Consider the following 22693-nt stretch of genomic DNA (forward strand, 5'->3'; position numbering starts at 1 on the left):
AGTGTCCAGAAATATGGATTTTGAAGGCAAGATCTATATCTTCAAATGCCTGGCATCTTGCTTGGCAGCTACAGAGGTCTTTGCAGAAGCAAACAGTTTAACAGAAGCTCTCAGCTGAGAGAATTTTGGCCTCAGGGCTTAGCAATTTTCCACAGGATTCTCTATCAAAGAGATCAAATTTATTGTTAAACCTGATGGCCTCGGCAAGAACACAAGAGTGGAGGAACCTCTGAACTGTCCAGCCTGTCATGCAACCTCACTGAAGTTCTAATCAGTTAATCAGCCATGAAAGAGGTTCAGATTGAAGGTGCAGCTTTTTGTCTGGGAACTTTCTCTACAGCACCACAAGCACACAGCAGACACACACTCACCCTCTATCTATCTTTCTCACACACACACATATAATTACATAATATATATATTACATAATATATATAATATATTGCAATATATTATATTATATATATTATATATAAATTATATTATATATATTATATATAAATTATATTATATATTATATATATATATAATAGATCCTTATGAAATGTATACGTGAACACAGGTGATCAAAACAAAGTGAATGAAAGCTGTTAGGAACAAGAGATTTTAGCAGGGGAGTTGGCCACGTGACTACCCCAGGGTCACAGTAAGGGGGTAAGAAATGAATGTGGCAAGCTGGAATACATGTATTCTTTGATCTGAGTGAATCTAACATTTTAATTGTTTTATTTGCTTTTCAAGGTGGTGAATCCCAAAAAGAAAGGAAAAAAGAAAAAATACACCAATTCAGGAACGGTAAGTCATATTTAATGCTATTTGTTAGAAACTCAGAACAGAAACCACTTAACAGTTTGGAGCATACTCAGACCATCTCAGAAAGAAATTTACTTCACAAAGGCATATGCTGAAAGCATCGCCTTCGTAGGGACAGTTGTCCTGGAGAATAGATGATGGAGGCAGTGGCTGGCTTTGCTGCTGGCTTCTTCCAAGCGAGGCTGCCTTGCTGTTCTGACCTCTCTATTCAGCGGGATTCAGTGCAGTGAATCTGGCAAAGGCCAGACCCAGAATAGCTACTTTCCTCAGTGACTCCTAAACCTGACCAGAGAGGTCAGTGCCCTCACTGATGCGATACCAAATATCAGCTGTGGGGATGCTTGAGAGACAGGTCAGGATGGGATCCAAGGAGAGCCAGAAAACCATAAAAAAAAAAAAAAATCAAAACCACTCTATTTTCATACTAAATAAATTTTTAAAAAACCACCTAAGTATTTTTTAAACTAACTTCACTCAGAAAAAGCAGTCTTGCATTCTTTTAAAGTTTTGTATTAATCACAACATTTCAAATGCTAGATGGCCTCATTAAAGCCCAGTGGCAAGAGTGGCCACTTCTTGCACAGCTCAGCCTCGTGAGTCCATATGTAGCTTTAACTCTCTTCCAGATTTTTTTACTGTTTCCTAATCTACAGTGGGGACAGCACAGTGTCCCTGCAGATGACTTTCATGCTGTTCCTCACAGCATGAAGTTAATTAATGCTGTCTTTCATCCCTTCCCTCTGATAATGTCAAATGCACTTCCTAGCAGATTTTTATGAATAATGTCAGTAGTTATAGCATAGAGTAGATATGCTAGGGATTAAAATATTCTCTTTAGTAGAAAACTGTCTGTGTCCATTCCATGTTGGAATGATGGGATTACAGTTAATACTGACAGGTAATATTCTCTCTCTCTCTCTCTCTCTCTCTCTCTCTCTCTCTCCCCCTCTCTCCCCTCCCCATCCCTCACTAGGTAACCTTACTCTCTTTCTTGGTGGAAACAGAGGTCTCCTTCCTGGACTATATTAAAGGAGGGTAAGTCACTGTATAAAGCTTGCATAGCATTTCTTCATGTGTAGATTGTTCCCATGGACATGAAAGCAACCGATGAAGCCCCTTGACTATTATATATACACGCAAACATTTATGTGTATGTATATATAATTTCCTTAATTTTAGCACGTGTACTGGGACAGTGCATACAAGACACATAGCCTGGGTGGAGGGACTCAGGGGGAACCTTGCAATAAGTGGCTCTGTGCTTTCACACTGTGGACTCCAGAGATTGAAGCTGAGTCCTTAGGCTTAGCTGCAAGTTACCCACTGAGCCACCGCGACGGACTCCACTTTTGACTATTCTGATGGCAGATGTCTTCCTTTTAGACCTTCACAGAAACACAAGCTGCCCGTGTCATCGCCTTTGCTTTAGTTAGGGTTTCTATTCCTGCGATGAAACACCGGTACCAAAAGCAAGCTGTAGGGAAAAGAGTTTACAAAGGAAGGCGGGTAGGAACCTGGACGCAGGAGCTGAAGCAAAGATCATGGAGGAGTGCTGCCCACTGGCTTGTTCTTCATGGCTTGCTCATAAAGATGTGTTTAAAGAATCTGGGCCTGCCTGCCCAGGGACAGTACCCCCACAATGGGCTGGTCCCTCCCCCATGAATTGCCAATTAATAAAATGCCCTACATGCCCACCTGTAGCTCAGTCTTATGAAGTCATCTTATCAATTGAGGTTGGTTCCCTTCTCTCAGGAGACTGCAAGATCGCTTGGGATGTGTTCTTACCATCCATTCTGTATTAATTATATTGCTAAAAAGGTATATTAATTCATACTAGTAACATCTGTGTATGTTACTAGCAACCCATAACCCTTACTGAATAGTGTCCCTTCTTTTTATTTTTGCAAATTTACTAATTAAATAGGTCACCATTCATTTTAATTTATTTTTTATTTTTTAAATTTTTTACTTTTTTTAATTTTAATTTTTTAATTTTTATTAATTGCAGTTTATTCATTTTGTATCCCAGCTGTAACCCCCTCCCTGTCTCCTCCCACTCCCACCCTCCTTCCCTCATCTCCTCCCATGCCCCTCCCCAAGTCTACCAATTTGGGTGGTCCTCTTCCCCTTCCCTCTGACCCTAGCCTCTCAGGTCTCATCAGGACTGGCTGCATTGTCTTCCTCTGTGGCCTGGTAAGGCTGCTGCCCCCTCAGGCAAGGGTGAGCAAAGAGCCAGCCCATGAGTTCATGTCAGAGACAGTCCCTGTTCCTATTATTGGGGAACCCTCTTGGGTACTGAGCTGCCTTGGGCTACTTCTGTGTGGGGATTCAAGTTATCTCCAAGTCATCCTTGTTTGGAGTATCAGTTTCAGAAAGACCCCTGCCCAGATTTTTTGTTGTTGCTCTCCTTGTGGAGCTCCAGTTCCCTCCGGGTCTTTCTATCTTCCCCTTCTTTCATAAGATTCCCTGCACTCTGCCCAAAAATTGGCTATAAGTCTCAGCATATGTTTTGATACCCTGCTGGATGGAGTTTTTCAGAGACCCTCTGTGATAGGCTCCTCTCCTGTTCCCTGTTTTCTCCCTCTTCTGATGTCCATCTCATTTGCCTTTTCTGAATGAAGATTAAGCATCTTACCCAGGGTCCTCCTTCTTGATTAGCTTCCTTAGGTGTGCAGATTGTAGTATGATTATCTTCTATTATATGTCAAATATCCACTTATAAGTGAGTATATTCCATGTGTGTCTTTCTTCTTGTGAGGATAACCTCAATCAGGATGATCTTTTCTAGATCCCACCATTTGCCTGCAATTTTCATGATTTCTTTGTTTTTAATTGCTGAGTAATATTCCATTGTGTAAATGTACCACAATTTCTGTATCCCTTCCTCAAATGAGGGACATCTGGGTTGTTCCCAGCTTATGGCTATTACAAAGAAAGCTGCTACGAACATGTTTGAGCAAATGTCCTTGTTGTATACTTGAGCATCTTTTGGATATATGCTCAGGAGTGGTATAGCTTGGTCTTGAGGTAGCACTATTCCTACTTGTCTGAGATAGCACCAAATTGATTTAATTTATTTTTAATTTTTGAATTTATTCTTTAAGTACTCCATGCATGCTCACAATTAAATATGATCATACATAATTCTAATTCCTCCTCCTCCTCTCAAAACCTCCCCTGGATGTTCCCCTCATCTTGCCCCCTTCCTACGTCATTCCCTCTTCCTTTTTTTAAATGAAACTTAATAACCCTGAAGTCCAATTAGTTCTGTATGTATGTGAGGCTACGCATTTGAGCATGGGCAACCTACTAATAGTCACAATCCCAAAGATGAATACTTCCCTCGGCACCTGTCAACTGTCAGTTTAAGTTCTTAGTCAATTGCACGTCTCTGCAAAGGCCTTAATTGAGAAGCACTGAAATAAGAAGTCTTGCAGGGCCCCTGTATCTTCTTCCCACTCTTCTAGGTTCATTGAAGGGCTGAAAATTTTCAACTGAAGACAACTGAAGACAAATTTTCAACTGAAGCTCAGAGTACAGACCATAGAGCAGTGGTTCTCTGCCTGTGGGTTTGCAACCCCTTTGGGTCATAACAACCCACTCACAGGTGCTGCCTTAGACCATCAGAAAACACAGATACTTACATTACAATTCATAACAGTAGCAAAACTACAGTTATGAAGTAGCAACAAAAATAATTTTATGGGTAGGGAGTCACCACAGCATGAGGAGCTGCATTGAAGGGATACAGCGTTAGGAAGAGTGAGAACCCCTTACAACAACATGTGGCTACCCTTCCCAGGAACTTCCACCCTGGTCTGAAACTTCTTCAGTACAGGACAGAAAATGACCTTCTATTGTTAGGCCGTGTGGCCTGGCCTTTTGTTCACAGATGACACTAAAAACAATAAAATAAATCAAAATTTGGGCTATGATCAGATGCTAAACACATTAAAACTTGGAGGAAGTTTGTGTTATACACACTTGATATTGAAATATGTATATTCTTGAAGGTAATAAAAATTAAAGCATAAATATGCTTCTGCACCTACCAGAAATTGCTGCTGCTGGACTTTGAATTCTAAAGCTGCTTCGAGGAAGGCATGCTGAGACTGGGGCATAAGTGGCTGATTTTTTTCCTGTTATGGTAGAGGGTGTGGGAGGGTGTAGCAGTGGAAAGATACTATGTGAATAAGCTCTTAGAGCAGTTTCAACAATTCGATAAAATGTTTGCCTTGGTTTTACAAAACATATGGGGTTATATCGAATGTTGCCTCAGGGAGCAGGGAGCATGCTTTGCCAGAGCAGGCAACGTTATAAAGTTTTTCTAATCTGATTTCTTGTTTGAATATGCATGCCTAGGACATTTTTTTTTTCAAAAAATAGGGTTCCTTGTAGGGGCATCCAAGTGATTTATACTCATCAAAGCAGAGGAAAGCCAAACCCTGCAGCTCAAAATTGAGATAAATCTAATAAAGCCAGCCTTCCTTCTGTAAACTCACAGGGATTGTTCTCATATCTCATCTAAACCAACACTTAGGAAAGAGAATTTTACACATATTAAAAGGTGGTCTCAAAATTAGTTTTCGTTCATGCTTGTCTCTAAATCTGTCTGTTTAAAGGGAGAAGTTGGGAGAGGGTCAAGCACAGTGATCTGTGTATGAAAATACCTTATGAAAACCCACTTCTTTGTGTGCCACTCTTAAAGAGTAGAAGTAAAATATTTAAAGTTAACAAGATAAAAATGACATAGGCTTGGAAGTCAAGAGATATTTTGAGCTTCTTACTTGGCATTGTCTTTCACCCTTAGCCTGTCTATCTGCGGATAGCATGTTCAGTATTCAGGGAAATGGTAGACATGTTTTCATCATAAGACATGGTGCCAAGCTGGGCGTGGTGGCCTTTCATCCCAGCACTCAGGGAGGCAGAGGCAGGTGGACTGCTGTGAGTTCAAGGCCAGCAGGTCTACAAAGTGAGTCTTGGACATGAGACTATGCAGAGAAACCTTGTCTCAAAAAAAAAAAATCACAAAACAAAACAAACAAACAGCATCACATTAATGTTAGGCAGTTTCTCAGTTGTGGTGCATGGTACAAGTTCAAAGAGCTGCGCAAACCAAAGAGCAAAGGAAAGGAGAGCAGATCCAGCAAGGGACGTTCAATGCTCTGAAAAATCTCCTGCTAATTGGGGGTCAGCCACCTCCTCTCTATAGGAGAATTCTCTTTGAAGTACAGGAGCTTCTGAAGAGCAGATTGCAATCAGGTGTTTGAAAGAACAGCTCAAGAGTTTCACTCTGGAGAGCAATTAGAAGTTGGGGAAGGGAGACTGAGAGGAAACAGAGTCTCACCAAGGGCAGGTGGCCGAAGCAGGCAGAAAATTTGTCCTGATGTGCTTACGTTGCCACGCAGACTGTGGGTTAGGGGGTCACAGGATGTGCTGTTTTGAAGTTTTCTGCAGCAGTTCATCCCCCCTCGGAATGCAGTGGTTGTAATTCGGTGCTTGACCCTGTACACTAGTCAACAAATATGGAGAGGATTAAAGAAAAACACATCTCCAGACACTGTAAAGAGAACTGTCTCTCTCTCCTGAGAGAAAGCATTAGTGTGAACCCTAAGGAGCCTGGGCTTCTCGGGAGTCTCTTCTGAAGCTTATAGAACTATTTATCAGACAAAGGTCCTCAGTATTTGGCTGCATTTATGAAGACTGGTACCTTCTTCTTATATGAGGAAATGGTGGCAGGGGTAGCAAGTAGTTTGGACCAGGATCTGTGCTCATAACTCCCTAGCTTGCTGTGATTTTGAGATTCTAGCTCTCTGATGGACAGCTCAATGTTTTTCTACCTAGGAAATTTTTCTTTCCATCACCTACTTCATTTTTTTCATTTCCAATAGGACTTTTTTTTTTTAAGTAGTGCTTGCATTTTGGACCAGGGGTTCGCTCATTTTTATTTGTTTGTTTTGATATAAATTATGATTTTTTTTTTGCTACTGGTTAGGAAGAAGGCAGTAATGTCTTATGAAATTATACTTTGTAGCCTGTGTGCCATGTTTAAAACACAACTCTGCAGCAAAGCCCTGGCACTTAAGGCTCAGCTAATATCACAAAAGAGGGGGTAGAAAGACTGTAAAAGCCAGAGGACCAGGAAGTCTGCTGTCTCCTACAAATAGCAGGGAACCTGTTCCCAGAATATCCTAACATTATGGCTCTTGCTTAAGGCAAGACCTGAATAGTGATAATATCAATAGAGATTATAACACAGGACAGGGAAATCTCCCAGGGTCTTACCCCATAGACAAAGAATTGCAAGTGACTAATGACTTCTGAGAGAGGTGGAAATGGCCTTTCCCAGGGATGAGCCTACTAATTGATTATTCAGCACAAAGTTGTCAGGTCTGACATACACTCACAAGCCACACTGAAGAGATCTGTCAAGTTATAATTACACATTCACAAACATATACATGTAACAACAGTAATCAAAAAGAAGCTATCAATTTGAGAGTGAGAAGGGACGTGGGAAGATTGGAAGGAGGACAGGGAAGGGGGGAGTTGGTGTAATTATATTCCAATTAAGACAATTTAATTAAAAAAAAAAAACCAGCATGCTCAGTTCTCAAAGTCCAGAAAAAGCAGAACATCTGTTAATGTTCGAAACTGTGTCTTTGGAGAATGACATCATCCTTCACTGGAAGTTACTTTTTCACATGTTAGGGGCAGCATTTAGGTGTGTTACAGACCATTTTTAGTGCTGTCTCAGGCTGATCTGGTTCAGTAGCTGAAGTGGAGACAAGGAAATCTAGCATGGGAGCTCAAATTCTGAGCAACAACCTTCGAGTGTCTGGTAGAACCAGAATCAGTGGCAGGGATTCTAAAGAATGTAATAAACAGTAAGGACCTTTCAAGGGCGGTTATAAGAAAGGCACTATGCTCTTACGAGGAAGAAGTTCAAAGATGAAGTGACCTTCCCGGGGTACATTCGAATCTGCATTTGTACGAAAGTCTGTTCTCATCCAGATTATGAGAACATAATTAGTTATGAGAAGCCGGAATTCTCATTTTTATGTATGCGGAGAGGTGTTTTCCCCACATGCGTGTCTGTGCCTCACATGTAGGCTTGATGCCCCCAGAGAACAGAGAGGACATTGGATTCCCTGGAACTGGAGTTACCGACAATTGTAAGCTGCCAATGAGGGCTCTGGGAACTGAATCTGGGTCCTCTCGAAGAGCCTTCAGTGCTCCTAGCTACTGTGTCATCTCTCCAGCCCCCAAAGCAAAGCAGGAGTTGTAAAGATGAAGACCTGTTAGGATCAGACAGTCTTCTGCTTGCCAATTAATAGTGTAAACTAGACGGCATGTTAGTAAATTGGGGCAAAAGCATGATCCTGAGCGGCATTGCCCCCCTCCCCCGTCACCCAGCTGGAGGTGGGTGGCTCTAGATTCCAAGAGCCACAGAATGTGAATCTATGTTTATCAAAACTAATTTAAACAGGGATGGGGGACTCCGCCTTCAGGATTCTGTGCGACTGAACGGCATTAGAGTCGGGGAATAAGTGCGAACAGCCCTGAACGTGCCCATGTTCACGCGTGATGGCTAGTTCACAGTAACAGCTGTAAAAACCCGGGAGGCTACCACACCGCGTTATGTGAGGGCTCTCTTTAATTTGCCCACCGTGCCGGCAGTCCTTTCCGGCAGTCACAGCTTCAGAAAGGTGGCAAAATAAAATAGGGGTGCTTGTCAAGTGTTCGCCCTCACGGAGCTGGAGTGTGTGTGACGTTAACGCCGATGCGCACACTCTGCCAGGCAACCTTGCTTTGTATTCCAGAGCACGACCGCTGCGTGCATTTCTTGAAATCTCACTTTCTCGTGTCTGTTTGAGTGCAACCTTTCAGGGATTTATACACTAGCCTTGTGCGGCTATTCCGTCGGGAGTCATCTAGCATGAATTCACGTTCGATCCTTTGACTCTGGCATTAAACTCTAAGCACTGAGGAAGGACACAGACTGTAGTGTTATTGATATTGCTTTACTTACTTGACAGGAAAAAAAAATCATTTATCAGAGTCTTTAAGAAATCTGGCTTACGCCTAGTTTCCACCGTCTTCTTCTAGGGAGTGGATTCATTAGTATTTGTAAACATGAAGAGTGTCATCATTGGCACACTCAGCATACATTATAACACGCATACATTTACTCGGTGGGAATGGATCCACTGACAAAGTGCTGGACAGTCCTTGTTGAATTTAGTAAAGAGATGTTGGAATGATAAGCCTGGTGAGCCAGCCCAAAGCTTGTTTTTCCTTTGTTTCCAGGTCTTTCTCTTAAATCCCACAAGCTCTTGGCAATTGGAAGATGATTGTTGAGCTTTAGGGTATTTTTTGTTTTGTTTTGCTGTTGTTTTTAAGATAATAGCAGGCATCACCTCACTATCAACAGGCAACTTGCGTGGTCAGACATAATGTCTACTTTCTGATCTGAACACGCAAATGAAGCAAAGCAAAGAGTGGAAGGGAGTCCATGGAAAATAAGAATTGGCCAGATATTGTCATCAATCAGCTGATCAATATACATCAACAATTCCTTCCGTGTCCCTGCTACTTCAGACTCGCAAATTGTCCCATTTACCACTTAGTGCTAAGTGCATCCGCCCTTTATACTCTGCCCCAGGGGATCCTGGGCCTGTGAGGTCCTATGAGCCCTATGTGGGCTAAGTAACTGGCCAGTAAGTTATTTAGCTCTCCCCCTTTCTCCCTCGCTCCCTCACTCTCTCTCTAACTCACCCTCCAGGTGTCTTTCTCCTCTCTTTTTTTTCTTTTTAGTCTCTCTCTTTAAAAAAACAAAACAAACAAAAAAAAAACCAATTGATTAGTTTTGTATAGAATCTGCTCTGTGTTTGGGTAAGTGACTTTAGTTCTAAATATTTCTTCTTTCTGTCTTTATTACCCCATGCCACATACTCCTATAGCTAATAGTCACAGCTTTTCTTTGTAGCTTTGATAGAAGCAACTGCTTTGAAAGGAACTTTGTTGCTACTGCTGTTGTAGTTTCTGTCCCAAGAGTAACTTAAGAATCTTTCATGTGATTATCTTCTGTTACCATGAAGAAAAAACTAGAAACAACCATAGAATTGAGCTACTCATGAATGTGAAAGTAGGAGAGGTTCCAATGTGCAGAGGCTGTTGGAGAGCTGGTGATATGGCTCGTGGCAAAGTGTGTGCTGTCTGAGCAGGGGAACTGGAGTTCAGGTCTCCATCAGCCCCATTAAAAAGCTGGGGATGGCAGCAAACTCTGCAACCCCAACAATGGGGGACTGAGACAGTGGATCCGGGGGATTTCTGGCCTCTGGTTTAGCTACAATGGTGAGCTGCAAGTTCAGTCAGGGAATTCATCTCAGAAAATTCATCTCAGAGGACAATGAATGAACACATACATGCATATGAACATACATATCAACCACACACATAAGAATGAGTGAACGCACACACTCGAACTCACACACATAGAAAAATGAAAAATGAAACAGGAGAAGAGACAGAGAGAGAGCATGTTGGGGGGGGTGCAGATCAGCAGGTGTCTGTTTCTAAAATCTAGGAAAAGTTAATCCAAAATGTCAAGTTCTAATTTGGTATTAAAAATATGCTAAAATGATGTGTTCTCAAAGCTCTGGGTCACTTATTTGTTTATTTATTTATTTATATGTATATAATTTTCTGTCTGCATGTAGAGCACCAGATCTCATTATAGATGGTTGTGAGCCTCCATGTGGTTGCTGGGAATTGAACTCAGGACCTCTGGAAGAACAGACAGTTCTCTTAACCTCTCAACCTTCCCTTCAGCCCCCACTCTGGGTCACATTTTTATGCTTAATAAGTTTTCATTGGAATACATAACAGACATGCAGACTCTTCTGAGATTAGTATTGATGGCATACCTGATAGAGGGCAAATTTACATTAAGCATATGGTAATGTCCTAGCACCTTTATTTTTAAGGACATCTGTTCTTGGAAACCTGTTAATTTACATTCTAATGCTGGCATTTGTTGTGGTATAGAAAACTGTTGAGTTTTGTAAGCATAGTTTTCCTTATGTGTAAAATATATTAAAAAATATAGAACTGATTGTGCTTTTCAAATTATTGTTGTTAACAAATATAGCCTATAAGGCTATGCATCATAATGTATATATTTAATGTGTATGCTATTTTTATAGAATATCTTCTATGTATATAGTATTTTCCTTATCTCTTTCTGTTATAGTGCTATTATTGTGAGCCTGTCCTGCAAGAGCATTAAGATTTGTCCAAGGTCACAAGAGAGTTGCTGAGAGTCAGGTCTAGTTTTTTCAGACTCAGCCCTGCCCTGTCTGTGTCACCTTGGATTACAGTCATCTGCCATGTCACATCCGTGGGCTGGAGGTGGTGGTTCTTTTCAGCCCCCCAAAGGTAGTCAGCTACCTAGAATGCTCACCCAAATACCTCACTCCATTGCTTCTCTGAAAGTTGTGCTCATTTTGATTCACACTGATCAGAAGGAGGCTCCCAGCGAGCCTGTATTCTTAGCCTCTAAACCTGATTTCTACTCTGAGTAAAATGCTACTGTGTAGCTATAAAAGGAATCGGCACTGACTTTGTTATATCTAAATGGGAAAAGTTGATCATTCCTTAGGGAGGAGAGTGAATCTGACTCAACTGCAGAACTGTATGTGGGATTTTTGAGGCTGAACTTGGAGGAGGAAAGGACGGCTCATTAGTAGAGGGGCCTGATGTTCTAAAGTCAGAGACCACTCATGCGTCAGTCCCATCCCTGCCGGAATGGATGCTGTGGTACACATCATCATCACCATCATCAGTATCCCATAGTCCCAGACTTTGAAGTTCAGTTTGTTAAGAGCATTATTATTATTATTATTATTATTATTATTATTATTATTATGTTTTACACAAAAGCACTGTAGGTCTTTATGCTAAATATGTTGTTAAAGCACATGCATATTTTTTCTCTTAACGAAGTGCTATTTAAATAACACAAGAAAGAAAGGGAGATTCACAGATAGGGTCACATGTCACTGTGATTATGACACTGCCACATACTATGGTTTTGTCATTGGAAAGAAAGGAATGGTATCATAAACAAAAATACTCATAAGTGTTCCCCAAAGTGAAATACCACCCAGTGAGTTTATAATAGAGCAAAAGAATTGCAGAAGGAAGGAAGGAAGGAAGGAAGGAAGGAAGGAAGGAAGGAAGGAAGGAAGAAAGAAAGAAAGAAAGAAAGAAAGAAAGAAAGAAAGAAAGGAAAGAAGGAAGGAAGGAAGGAAAAAGGAAGAAAGCAACTAACTCATTTAAAGTGAAAACAAACTGACCAAGTAAAATAAATTTCTGTATTAACTGCTGAAAATTAAGATATATATGTATTCATTATTACTATATTTACCATTTTAACTGATAAATATCTGGTGGGTACCATGCCAACTTGAAGAAGATTGAGCTTGAGCTATTCAGTTTTCAGAAACATGGAGGAGGGGCTGTCTTCTGGGTTGTAGAGGTGTTACAGTGTTACAGTGTGATTAAATAGGTTTACCAAGGTTTTGAGCTCAGCAGTTAACGGTGAGTGCCAGACTTGAACCTCACACCTGCCTGTATAGACTCTGCCCAGCCACTTGTGTGGTTGCTGAGCTCAAAACCAAGCTATTCCAATTCAAAGCACTGTTTTTACCCTATAGTAATATGACAGCTAAGATAATTCTAACACGCCTAGTGAATCTATTTAATGCTGTCTAATATATGCTATATTTGTTCGATTTTAACTTGTAAGGAAATTTGTGACACTGGAAGTGTGACCAAAAATATAGACAATAATCTCCTTGGTGCAATCACTTACTCAACGACTCTTATCTGCTTGTATTCTAGAACACAGATCAACTTTACCGTGGCTATTGATTTTACAGCCTCAAACGGTGAGTGCTGTCCCCTGCTCTCTGAGGAATGTCCCAGGGAAGTGACAGACTTTTATTTTCACTAAAAATTCTTACGGTTTTGTCTTTATTTTTAACATTCCACGACTGTCTATATATACAAAATGTACAAGAAATATAATAAAAATATACAAGAGATTAATTTCATGCTGAGCCATTTTATTATCTCACGTTTCTTTCAATGGAATGGTGATTTTAGATGTAGTTAAGCCCATTGTGTATCTGAACTATTTTCTGAAGTGTATCTAATTATAGCCCCCATTAAGCCTCTATCAGACTCTGTGTACTTACTCCTGAACACGGGGTTCAATCACATTTTTTACTCTCTTATTAACATCTTTACATCTATTTCATTAAAAAAGATTGATGTATAATCTTTGGTATGGACATTAATGACTCATGTGAAAATATTTTAAGGAGGAAAAGTAAAGGAAATGTAATTACATCTTGAACCAAGTTTATTTTGAATGGAATGATTATTTGAATCAGTTATATCCTAAAAAGAAAAACCTCCTTATTATCTCTTCAGATTTTACTTTGTCTATTACTATTCGTTTGTGTGCATGTGTATGACACACACGTATGAGGGAGAGTGGGTATGCATCACAGCCCATGTATAGAGGTTAGCAGACAATATTCGGAGGTCATTCTGTCATTCTGCTGTGAGATCAGAATACACCAAGCACCGTTAACCGCTTGCAAGCCCTAATCATTTAATTTTGCCATAAGTTGCCAGTAGTTTATACTTGCCTAAAGGTGGTTTCCAAGCTACAATAGTTAGAAAAATTCAACCTTACAAGGCCAGAAGGCAATGCAGCTTCATTAAAAGCTGTGCTCAGAATTTTTCAAGTGATCTTCTTTCTGAACTAGTGGCATCAAACAGCAGCAGCAGCAGCCGCAAAATATAGCTCCCTAGGTTATACAGTCACAGGGAAAAACTGACCCCCCATGGAATTTGGAGTCACTGAGCTACCCTACAGGATTAGGAATTTTAAGTGTACTTCTGATTTGCAGTATCTTCAGCCTCCGCTGGGTTTATACGACAATGCTCATCTTAGTTATGGTTACTGTTGCTGTGAAGAAACACCATCACCAAAACAAACTGGGGAGGAAAGGGTTTATTTGGCTTGTTCTTCCACATCACAATTCATCATTGGAGGCAGTCAGGACAGGAACTAAAACAGGGCAGGTACCTGGAGGCAGGGGGTGATTCAGAGGGCATTGAGGGGTGCTGCTTAATGGATTGTTTCCCATGCCTGATCAGCCTGGTTTCTTTCTTTCTTCTTCCTTTTTTTTTTTTTTTTTTTTTTTTGAGGGGGGGAGGTGTTCCAAAACAGGGTTTCTCTGTATAGCCCTGGCTGTCCTGGAACTCACTTTGTAGACCATGCTGGCCTCAAACTCAGAGATCTTCCTGCCTCTGTCTCCTGAGTGCTAAGATTAAAAGCATGCAATAGTACTGCCCGGTGATTACCCTGCTTTTATTGATAGCACTATCCCAGGCATGTGTCCATCCACAATGGGCTGGGCCCTCCCGTATCAGCTACTAATTAAGAAAATGCCATAAAGGCTTGGCTACAGCCAAATCTTATGGAGGCATTTTCTCAGTTGGGGCTCCTGGCTCTCAGAGGACTGCAACTCATGTCAAGCTGACATACGACAAGCCAAGACAATGCTTGTTGAGGAGCCTCTGTAGATTTCTTTTTCTAACTACTCATAGTGTCTGCATCTCTCATATCATCTCTTTATGCTTCTCTTAGGTTGACCCCCATTTCACAGATAAGGCTTTTAGGAACAATTCACCATTCAAAAAGCACCCAAATCTAACCTTCCTCATATACAGTTGAGCAAACCTAGTTCTGCAAAACATTTTATTAATAACACATGTCAGTTTATTCATAGTGGAGCTGGAACTACAGTCAATAAGGCCATATTCTACCAGCTCGCTTTTTGTTGTGTGTTAAAATTTATTCTTCACCATTATGTCTTTGGATAGTGATCTTGACTCCTGTCTATCAAATATGGCCCATGCAAGTAGCTCAGCTTAAGTCCAGCTGGTTGAAAAAAACTCATTGTTCTACTGATGAATTTTAGGACAGCTAAACAGTTTGACAGTTACTCAAATTGTAATACTCAGAGTCATCATATAAACCAGAAATTTTACTCCAAGGTATATGTCCAGAGAAATGGAAGCATGCAGCAAGAAAACACGTATTCTTAGAAGCACGGTAGCTAAAAGTCAAATTGTGGAAAGAACTTGCTGAAAGGCTTGTGAGTTATGAAGTCAGATGTCCAGTCTGTGATAGATTCCTTGTTATTGTAGTCATTGCTGCCACTAGTTAAGTTCAAGGCCATTCAGCAAATAGCATCTCAATCTTCGCAGGCATTGTTGAAGGCACAGGGCGGATTCAGACAAGGTCACAGAATCAAGGAGTTGAGGCTTAGTTTTTCAGTTGCCAGTTTTGTGGGATATAACAAAAGAAACACAGGGACAGGGAAAAAGAAAGATGAGAAGAGCCAAAAGAAACAAGAAACAATGTTTGCTGTACATAACTAAAAGAAGAGGGTGAATTCAGGAGAGTCATAGAAGAGAAAGTACCAATGATGTCCGTGAACATCCAGGCCTGGACAAAGATGCTGGGTGAGGATAGGCAGAAAATGATAATTTTGAGTATTTGAAGCTGAAATAAACAAAGGTACAGCACTGTGAGAAATCTGTGGCCTGGCCTGCTTACGTTTTTAACACATTTTCTGTCATTAGGAAACCCTGCCCAGCCTACTTCTCTCCACTACATGAATCCTTACCAACTGAATGCCTATGGCATGGCACTGAAGGCTGTTGGGGAAATCGTTCAAGATTATGACAGCGATAAGATGTTCCCAGCCCTTGGTTTTGGTGCAAAGCTGCCTCCAGATGGAAGGATATCTCATGAGTTTGCCTTGGTAATGATATATTAAATGTTTTTGACTGTTTAAAAAAAGCGATATGCCAGATATTTCAGTTCTGACTTTCTGTTTCTCCTGTACTTGTTTGTGTGGCAAGTCTTGATGTCCACATACTTACCTCAGTTTTCATAATAGCTCACTTAGGAGAAGGACCTTCACGTAAAAAAAAAAAAAAAAAAAAAAAAAAAAAAAAAAAGATTATCAGTAAAGCTGCCTAAGGGACCTCCATTTATACATCTATTCTGGGTATTCATCAGGACATAACAAATATCCCTAGAGTCTGGAGATGTAAAATAATACAGGAACGAGATCACAACAACCGGCTAAGCGCATTTGTTCGCTTGTTTGTTCCTTTGCTCGTTTGTTTTAAGCACCAGGACTCAGTGCAGATGTTTTTAAAGGTTAGAGAATAATTTGACTACGGTGGTGCTTCTGAGCCTCCCTTCTGGAGACTGGTTCAGATCCTGGAGTCTTATCTGCAAGATGTGTTTTGTGGACCATGTACACTATGATGGTTCCGTTGCCTGTGCTCACGTGCTCAGGGTGTGATGCCTGAGATGAGAGCTGACATAACTGAAGTTGCCTCTTACATAGGTTATCATTGGCCTCATCTTAGTATAACAGCCTCATGGTATTCAGATTCCCCACATGTAGTGTTGTGAAGCCTGGGGCAGAACGCCCATTAGATCCCAGGCTTAGAAGTTCTAAAATGCTACACTGTTTTTATGAAAGCAAGCACAGGTGTCAGGGTAGGACAATTCATTTTGACTTCTCAGTGGAAGTGCTATCAAGGAATGTGTGGCTATCTTTAACTGGCCATCCTTCCTTATGCCTGATAAAAGGGACAATTGTATTAAACTATTAATTATTTATTTTCTATGTCCCCTCTCCTATTGTATGCTGTTACTCATTTCTCTTTCCCTGTCATTTTTGCCTTCTCTGCTTTTCGCATTTTTACATTTATACCATGTAATCAAACTAATGTGGTTATATGCTTTAGGGGTGGGTAGTTTAAAAAATACACCTAAATCAGATTCTTTAAAATTCAGTTTTATCATGAGATAGAGATTTGATATGACCTGAATGGATCTTATCCAAAGTTCTAATGTTGCCAGTACTGACAGAACTAAGAGGTAAACCTACTAAGAGATAACTAGACTAAGATGTTGATGGTGTGGCTCGGTGGGTCAAAAACAGATCTAAATGCTTGCTGTATAAGCATGAGGACCAGAGTTCAGATCTCTACCACCCACTGAAAAGGAAGGACATGAGGGTATGTGCCCATGACTTCAGTGCTGGGGAGGCAAACAGATGAGGATGCTCAAGGCTTGGTGGACAGTCTAATGAATCCATGAGCTCCAACTTCAAGGAGGGGTCCTGTTTAAACAGCAAGGTAGAAAGCAACTGAGGAAGAACTCCGCTGCTAAAGTCTGGGCTTTCACATGAAGCACACATACAAGAAGTAATTAGGTCATGAAGGCAGGGGAATCGAACCTTTTTAGAAGAGAATTCACACAGCATTTGGTCCCTGGTTCTTCCACGATACAAGGAGGCAGCAACCCTCATATCTAGAGTAATCCTCTATCCTGCTATTTGATATTAAATTTCCCAACCTCCAGAGCATTGAAATTTCTTTCCTATAGATTATAGATTACATACCCAGGTATGCTTTTCTGCAACACTGAACCCAGAGATCGTGTCTCGGTAAAGCAATGATGAATAGTCTCCCAGGTGATGATGGAAACCGTTATCCCAATGGTAGTGATGCAGACTCAGCCTTGGTACTGCTTTTTCACAGCTTCGATGTTGCTGGGTAGGAAGGCAGACCAACACCGAGTGAACTCCACAAGCATAACATTTGAATTACTAGAATCATTTATACTCAGTGTCCTATATAACAGCACTTCTCAACCTGTTGACTGTAACCCTCTTTGGAGATCACATATCAGATATCCTACATATCAGATGCCTACATTATGATTAATAACAGTATCAGAACAATAGCTATGAAGTAACAATGAAATAATTTTATGGTTGGGGTCGCCACAGGCTCAGGAACTCTATCAAAAGGTTGCAGTGTTAGGAAGACTGAAAACCTCTGTTATAAAGTTCAAAAGTATTCATGTGTGATATTTATAACACGACAGATACACTGCACTGCTTTTCCTGGGTGTGGTGAGAATATCTCCAGGAGCTGCATGACAGTTCAAGGTCCAAGGACAGGATCAAGCCGTACTCTTTCATTGTCTTACCACCTGCTTCTCTTAACCATTATTAAACTGCAGCTCTCAAGAGCACCCCATATGTCTCAGTGAGATATGTGCTTTCTCAACACACACTCACATGCACACATACACACATACACAACGCATACATGCACACACAGGCATGTGCACATATACATGCCTCATGCAAACACACATAGACTTACATGCGCACACCAATATATGCATGCACACACGCATGGCATGCGCATATCTATGCATGCACACACATGCACCTGCACATATACATGTGTACAAACATACATGCATACATACATGCACATGATACATGCACACACGTGAACACACACTCACACAGGGAAGCTTTCATATGAACAGATTTAGTCTTTTTTCACATATTTTCATGAGTGTTTGTGATTTGCTATTTCTATATTCATTCTTGCTTTTCCATTCCATCACCCCCACACTCCTAGAAAAAGATGTTTTGGGGAGGGGAATCCTCCATGAAGTAGTCCACACATGATACTCCCGATGTCATATAAAAGCAAATATCTGTTGGGAATTTCATGTGTCTCAGAGAATTAAAATCTTCCAGAAACTTAAGAAGTCATGAAAATCACCTGTGTGAGCCTTGGGAAGGTCTGGATCTATTTTAAAGCCCCGAGAAGGAATGAGTATCTTCAACTAAATAAAATTAGCGATTTTTTTTATGCAGTTCTCACCTGGGTGAATAAATTTTGCCTTTCTAGCTCCTTTTCTGCTTTTTCTCACTCTCATTCACTCTTGTAGTCAAATTCATAAAACTGTTGATGGCTAAGAACAAACTGTTTACTGATTGACCTGTAAGCTCTCCTTGAAATCCAATTCAGAACTTCTAAAATAGCTATTCTAGCCTGTGAAATCTATGAAAAAAATAGTTAGTCCTGTATACTGTTAAAGAAACAGGAGTGACATTGATTCTAATGTAATAAATCAAACAGTACTGCCTAATGGCCATATTCTCTGATTTCAGAGCACTTTTGTTTTCCTATGTAAGATCTATACTAGTGAATAGTTCTTCTCTGGGATAATACTGGCATACATACAATGTCATTCTACTTGGTTTTAAGAGACAAAACTTGATTTCCTGCATAATTTGTTGAAGAAATTCGTTTTTAAAAACTTTTTATAACTTATTACAATTTTGTCATTAATGGGAGAATCTAATTTTGGTAACTGGCAAAATGTTTTAAATAATCTGATCTAATATGAACCATGTATTCTTAAAAAGATAAGACTTTGAATTGTAAAGCATTCTTATCTTCCCCAGCCATGAGGAAACCTTAGGGCCACATTTTATGGCAGGAGGACTAATTCAGAAATCAGCCTTTCAGCAATCCCTTGTGCTAAGCAGAAAACACAGTGACTGTCTTTCCACTACCGAAAGAGGGAAAATGGTGACCTTGTAGTTTCACTTCCAGGGGAGGAAGAGAAAGAGTTCCACAGAATTACAAGCTCCCAGTGAGAAGGTGAAAACACTGATCTTCAAAGTAGCTTAGAACTACCCTAGTTTGTAACTGCTCCCCAAGGCAGATGTATAATACACTTTTCTTCTGTGCCTAAAGTCAGTAATGAGTTTTAATTTTAATTAGCTTACACCTTGCAGGAGAAAAGTGCATCATAAAATCTAAAAGAAGAAGAAATAGGTCAGCTTGGCGCTGCAAAAATGACTGAGTTAGAAAAGCATTTGCTGGGAAAGCATGAGAACCTGAGTTTAAGACCCTAGCTCCCACGTGAGTCAAATCACTAATAGAAAGCTATGTATGCGGGCACCTCCATAATCCCATCGCTGCAAGGAGAGACTGGAGGATCCTGAAACACTATCACCAGTCAGGTTCATCAAAAGACCCTGCCTGGAAAGTAAGGTGAATCACCGCTGTGGGAGACACCCAATGTTGATATCTGTTCTCCACACATATGGCACACACACAATCTAGGTAACCTCCAACTAATGTCAAAACCCAACATTTTTGTGTTAAATGTTAAATTTTTATACTCTAAAGTTTAGATACTTTATATATTGATTTAATAATGAAATAATCTTTTTATTGGTTCCTTGATATTTAAATGCATGCATACATTATACTTTAATATATCCACACCCACTCCCTTCTCTCAATCCCCCGGTATCAACATCCCTATCTCAACACTGAAGATCATTGACTGTTCCTACCTCAGCAGCCATCAACTGCCAAAAGTCTCCTCAGCTAGGTTTGTGCTCTCTCATCCATGCTAGAGGGTTGAGTGGCTCGCTCTTGTGCAGGTCTTATACTGGCAACTACAGCTGCTGTGAATTCATGAGTATAGGAAACTATTTTGCAGAAGGCCTCCCTCCCCAGCCTTTGGCTCTTACAATCTGTCAACCTGTCCTCTGCATAGTTGCCTTAATCTTTGGGGGAAGGTTACATGATATAAATGCCCTGTTTGGGACTGAGAACTCTCTAGTTATTTATTCTCTGCCCTTTGACTGGTTATCAATCACTATCTGCTGAAGAAAGAAAACAAAGAGAACTTCTTTGATGAAGTCTGACAGCGGCAGTAGTTTGAGGGTATAAAGATAAATATTTAGAAGGAGATTTAATACTATGTTTGTGCTGATAGATAGATAGATAGATAGATAGATAGATAGATACATAGTAGGTTTTCATAAGGATTTTTAAAACATCCTTAATGTTAGTTCTCTTTCCTCCCATCCATACTGTCTTACATCCCTCCACACTTAGACCATTTCCCCATTATTCTCATTTCCTTCTTCATACCACTTGTATTCCATTCTTGGTTCCCTAAGATTAGTCCCCACCAATGGCTGCTTTCTACTTTCCTGGCTTCTATAAGCACTTGGAGTTAAATACCTATAATTACCTAGCAGGGTGGATTCCATGATCCCAGGAATGGTGTTCTCAGGAGGAGGCTTATGCATTGCACTCCATATATACTGACCCCTGTGATTGCCCCAAATGTGGGAAACTCAACTGTGTAATTTGTGGTAATGGGGGACCGTGTTTGCACATTCCTCTATTAGAAAAAATACTCAAAGCTAAAGAGTCAACACTAGGATTTGCATATTAGAGAGAACATGGAGCATTTATTTTTCTGGGTGACGTTTTTAAATTTTGTTTTGCTTTTTTTTTAATTTTGTTTCTTTACTAATTAGTCCTGTGACACCATGACTGAGGCGACAGAGAAGAAAAGGTTAATTAGGGGCTTACAGTTCCAGAGGGATAGGGGTCCATCACCATCATGATGGGGAAACATGGCAGCAGGCAGGCATCATACTGGAGCAGCTCACATCTTAAACTGTAAACAGGAGGTAGAAAGTATAAAATGAGAACAGCATGTGGCTTTTAAACCTCAAAGCCTACCTCTAGTGGTAAACCTCCATCATCAAGGCCTTACCTTCTAAGCCTACCCAAAGAGCTCTACCAACTGGGGGATCAAGAGTTTAAATATATGAGTCTATGGAGGACATTTTTATTTACACCGTCACAATTCTAAAATACTGTGTGTGTGTGTTATTTAAAATATTCAAAGAAAACATAAAAACTGTGAGGAAAGAGTGAGTATAAACCCCCTGCTCATAAAAGACAACGTTGAAGGTGTTAATCTCATCTGGCTTAGTTTCTAATCTCCCCAGCTTTGCAAAAACATCAGCTGCCTCCTAAGTGGCAAGAAGAAGGGATTAAGAGCCAGAGTTCTGAGATCAGACTTCCTAGAGTCACAGTTTATATCTCTCTTGCATTGCATGACCTTGGGTGAGCTAACAACTCAGTGTTTCCATTTTATGTGTGTGTGTTAAGTATAACAGCACTTTACAGATCATTTTAACCATTAAAGTTTCCTACACATGGCCTTCGGTATAAAAATCACTATACAGAATTCAATAAACTTCAGTTGTAAATGATCACTTATTGTGATTGCTTAGGGATAAGCATGCACAATAGAATTATTTATGTTTAAATGTGTTTAAATTATTGATGTTTTAAAATTGTGGTTATTATGTCTTTCCATATATCTACAATTTTACTTGTGCCCGGCTTCCGTAGGTGGAGCTAAATCGCCCCTACTTGAGAAGGCCCCTCTTTGTGCCCTGGTCTTAGCAGATAGGGTAGAGCAGAAACAATGTTGAAGCCTCCTGGGGCTTTGTCCTTCTCTGATTGCTCACTCACTCTGGGAAGTCAGCTGCCACGTTAGAAACGACCCTATGGCACATCCATTTGGCTCTTTACTCCAGCTCATGTCAGGCTTTCGGATGACTGCAAACTCCTATCAGCATCTTATCCTGCTTCAGAACAGCCCAGCTCAGCTGTTCTGGAGACAATGTAGACTACTGTTTGACGCCAGGATACAAATGGGCAAAACGTTAGAGACAATCCGATAGGCAAGGAATCAGCAATTAACATGGTATCACTTGAATCATTAGTGGAATGTGGACCGCGAGGATTAACCTTGACAGCGCCTGGGCATTGGTGGGGTGAGGTGGGAAGGCTCTGTCACCAGAACAAGCCGAACAAGGGTTTTTCACTGACCAGCTCCATTCACTTGAACTACATGGATAAGCTCTTTGATTTTTTCCTTCCGATTTTCTTGTTTTGATGTTTCTCCCTTAAAATTATATTCCTTATGACCCTCTCTCCAGGCATAGTCAGACAACTGTGGTCTGTAAAGTGTGTAGATAGAAAATCTTTTGGTTTTTTTTCCCCA

At 40.5% G+C, this 22693-nt stretch overlaps 1 protein-coding gene and 1 non-coding gene across 2 annotated transcripts in view; both read left to right on the forward strand.

The window, feature by feature from the left end:
• Window positions 1-22693, forward strand: part of Cpne8 (copine 8) — a 176180-nt gene that overhangs the window by 129496 nt on the left and 23991 nt on the right. The window contains exons 12-15 of the mRNA XM_021645741.2: window positions 742-795; window positions 1787-1848; window positions 12721-12767; window positions 15544-15725. Coding sequence (XP_021501416.2) covers window positions 742-795; window positions 1787-1848; window positions 12721-12767; window positions 15544-15725 — 345 coding nt within the window. The remainder of the gene's footprint in view (window positions 1-741; window positions 796-1786; window positions 1849-12720; window positions 12768-15543; window positions 15726-22693) is intronic.
• Window positions 20847-21010, forward strand: LOC132656186 (U1 spliceosomal RNA). Its single transcript, XR_009594109.1, has one exon. It is a non-coding gene; the product is annotated as a U1 spliceosomal RNA (small nuclear RNA).

The sequence above is a fragment of the Meriones unguiculatus genome, chromosome 8 (assembly GCF_030254825.1).
Source record: "Meriones unguiculatus strain TT.TT164.6M chromosome 8, Bangor_MerUng_6.1, whole genome shotgun sequence".
In the NCBI taxonomy this organism is placed as follows: Eukaryota; Metazoa; Chordata; class Mammalia; order Rodentia; family Muridae; genus Meriones; species Meriones unguiculatus.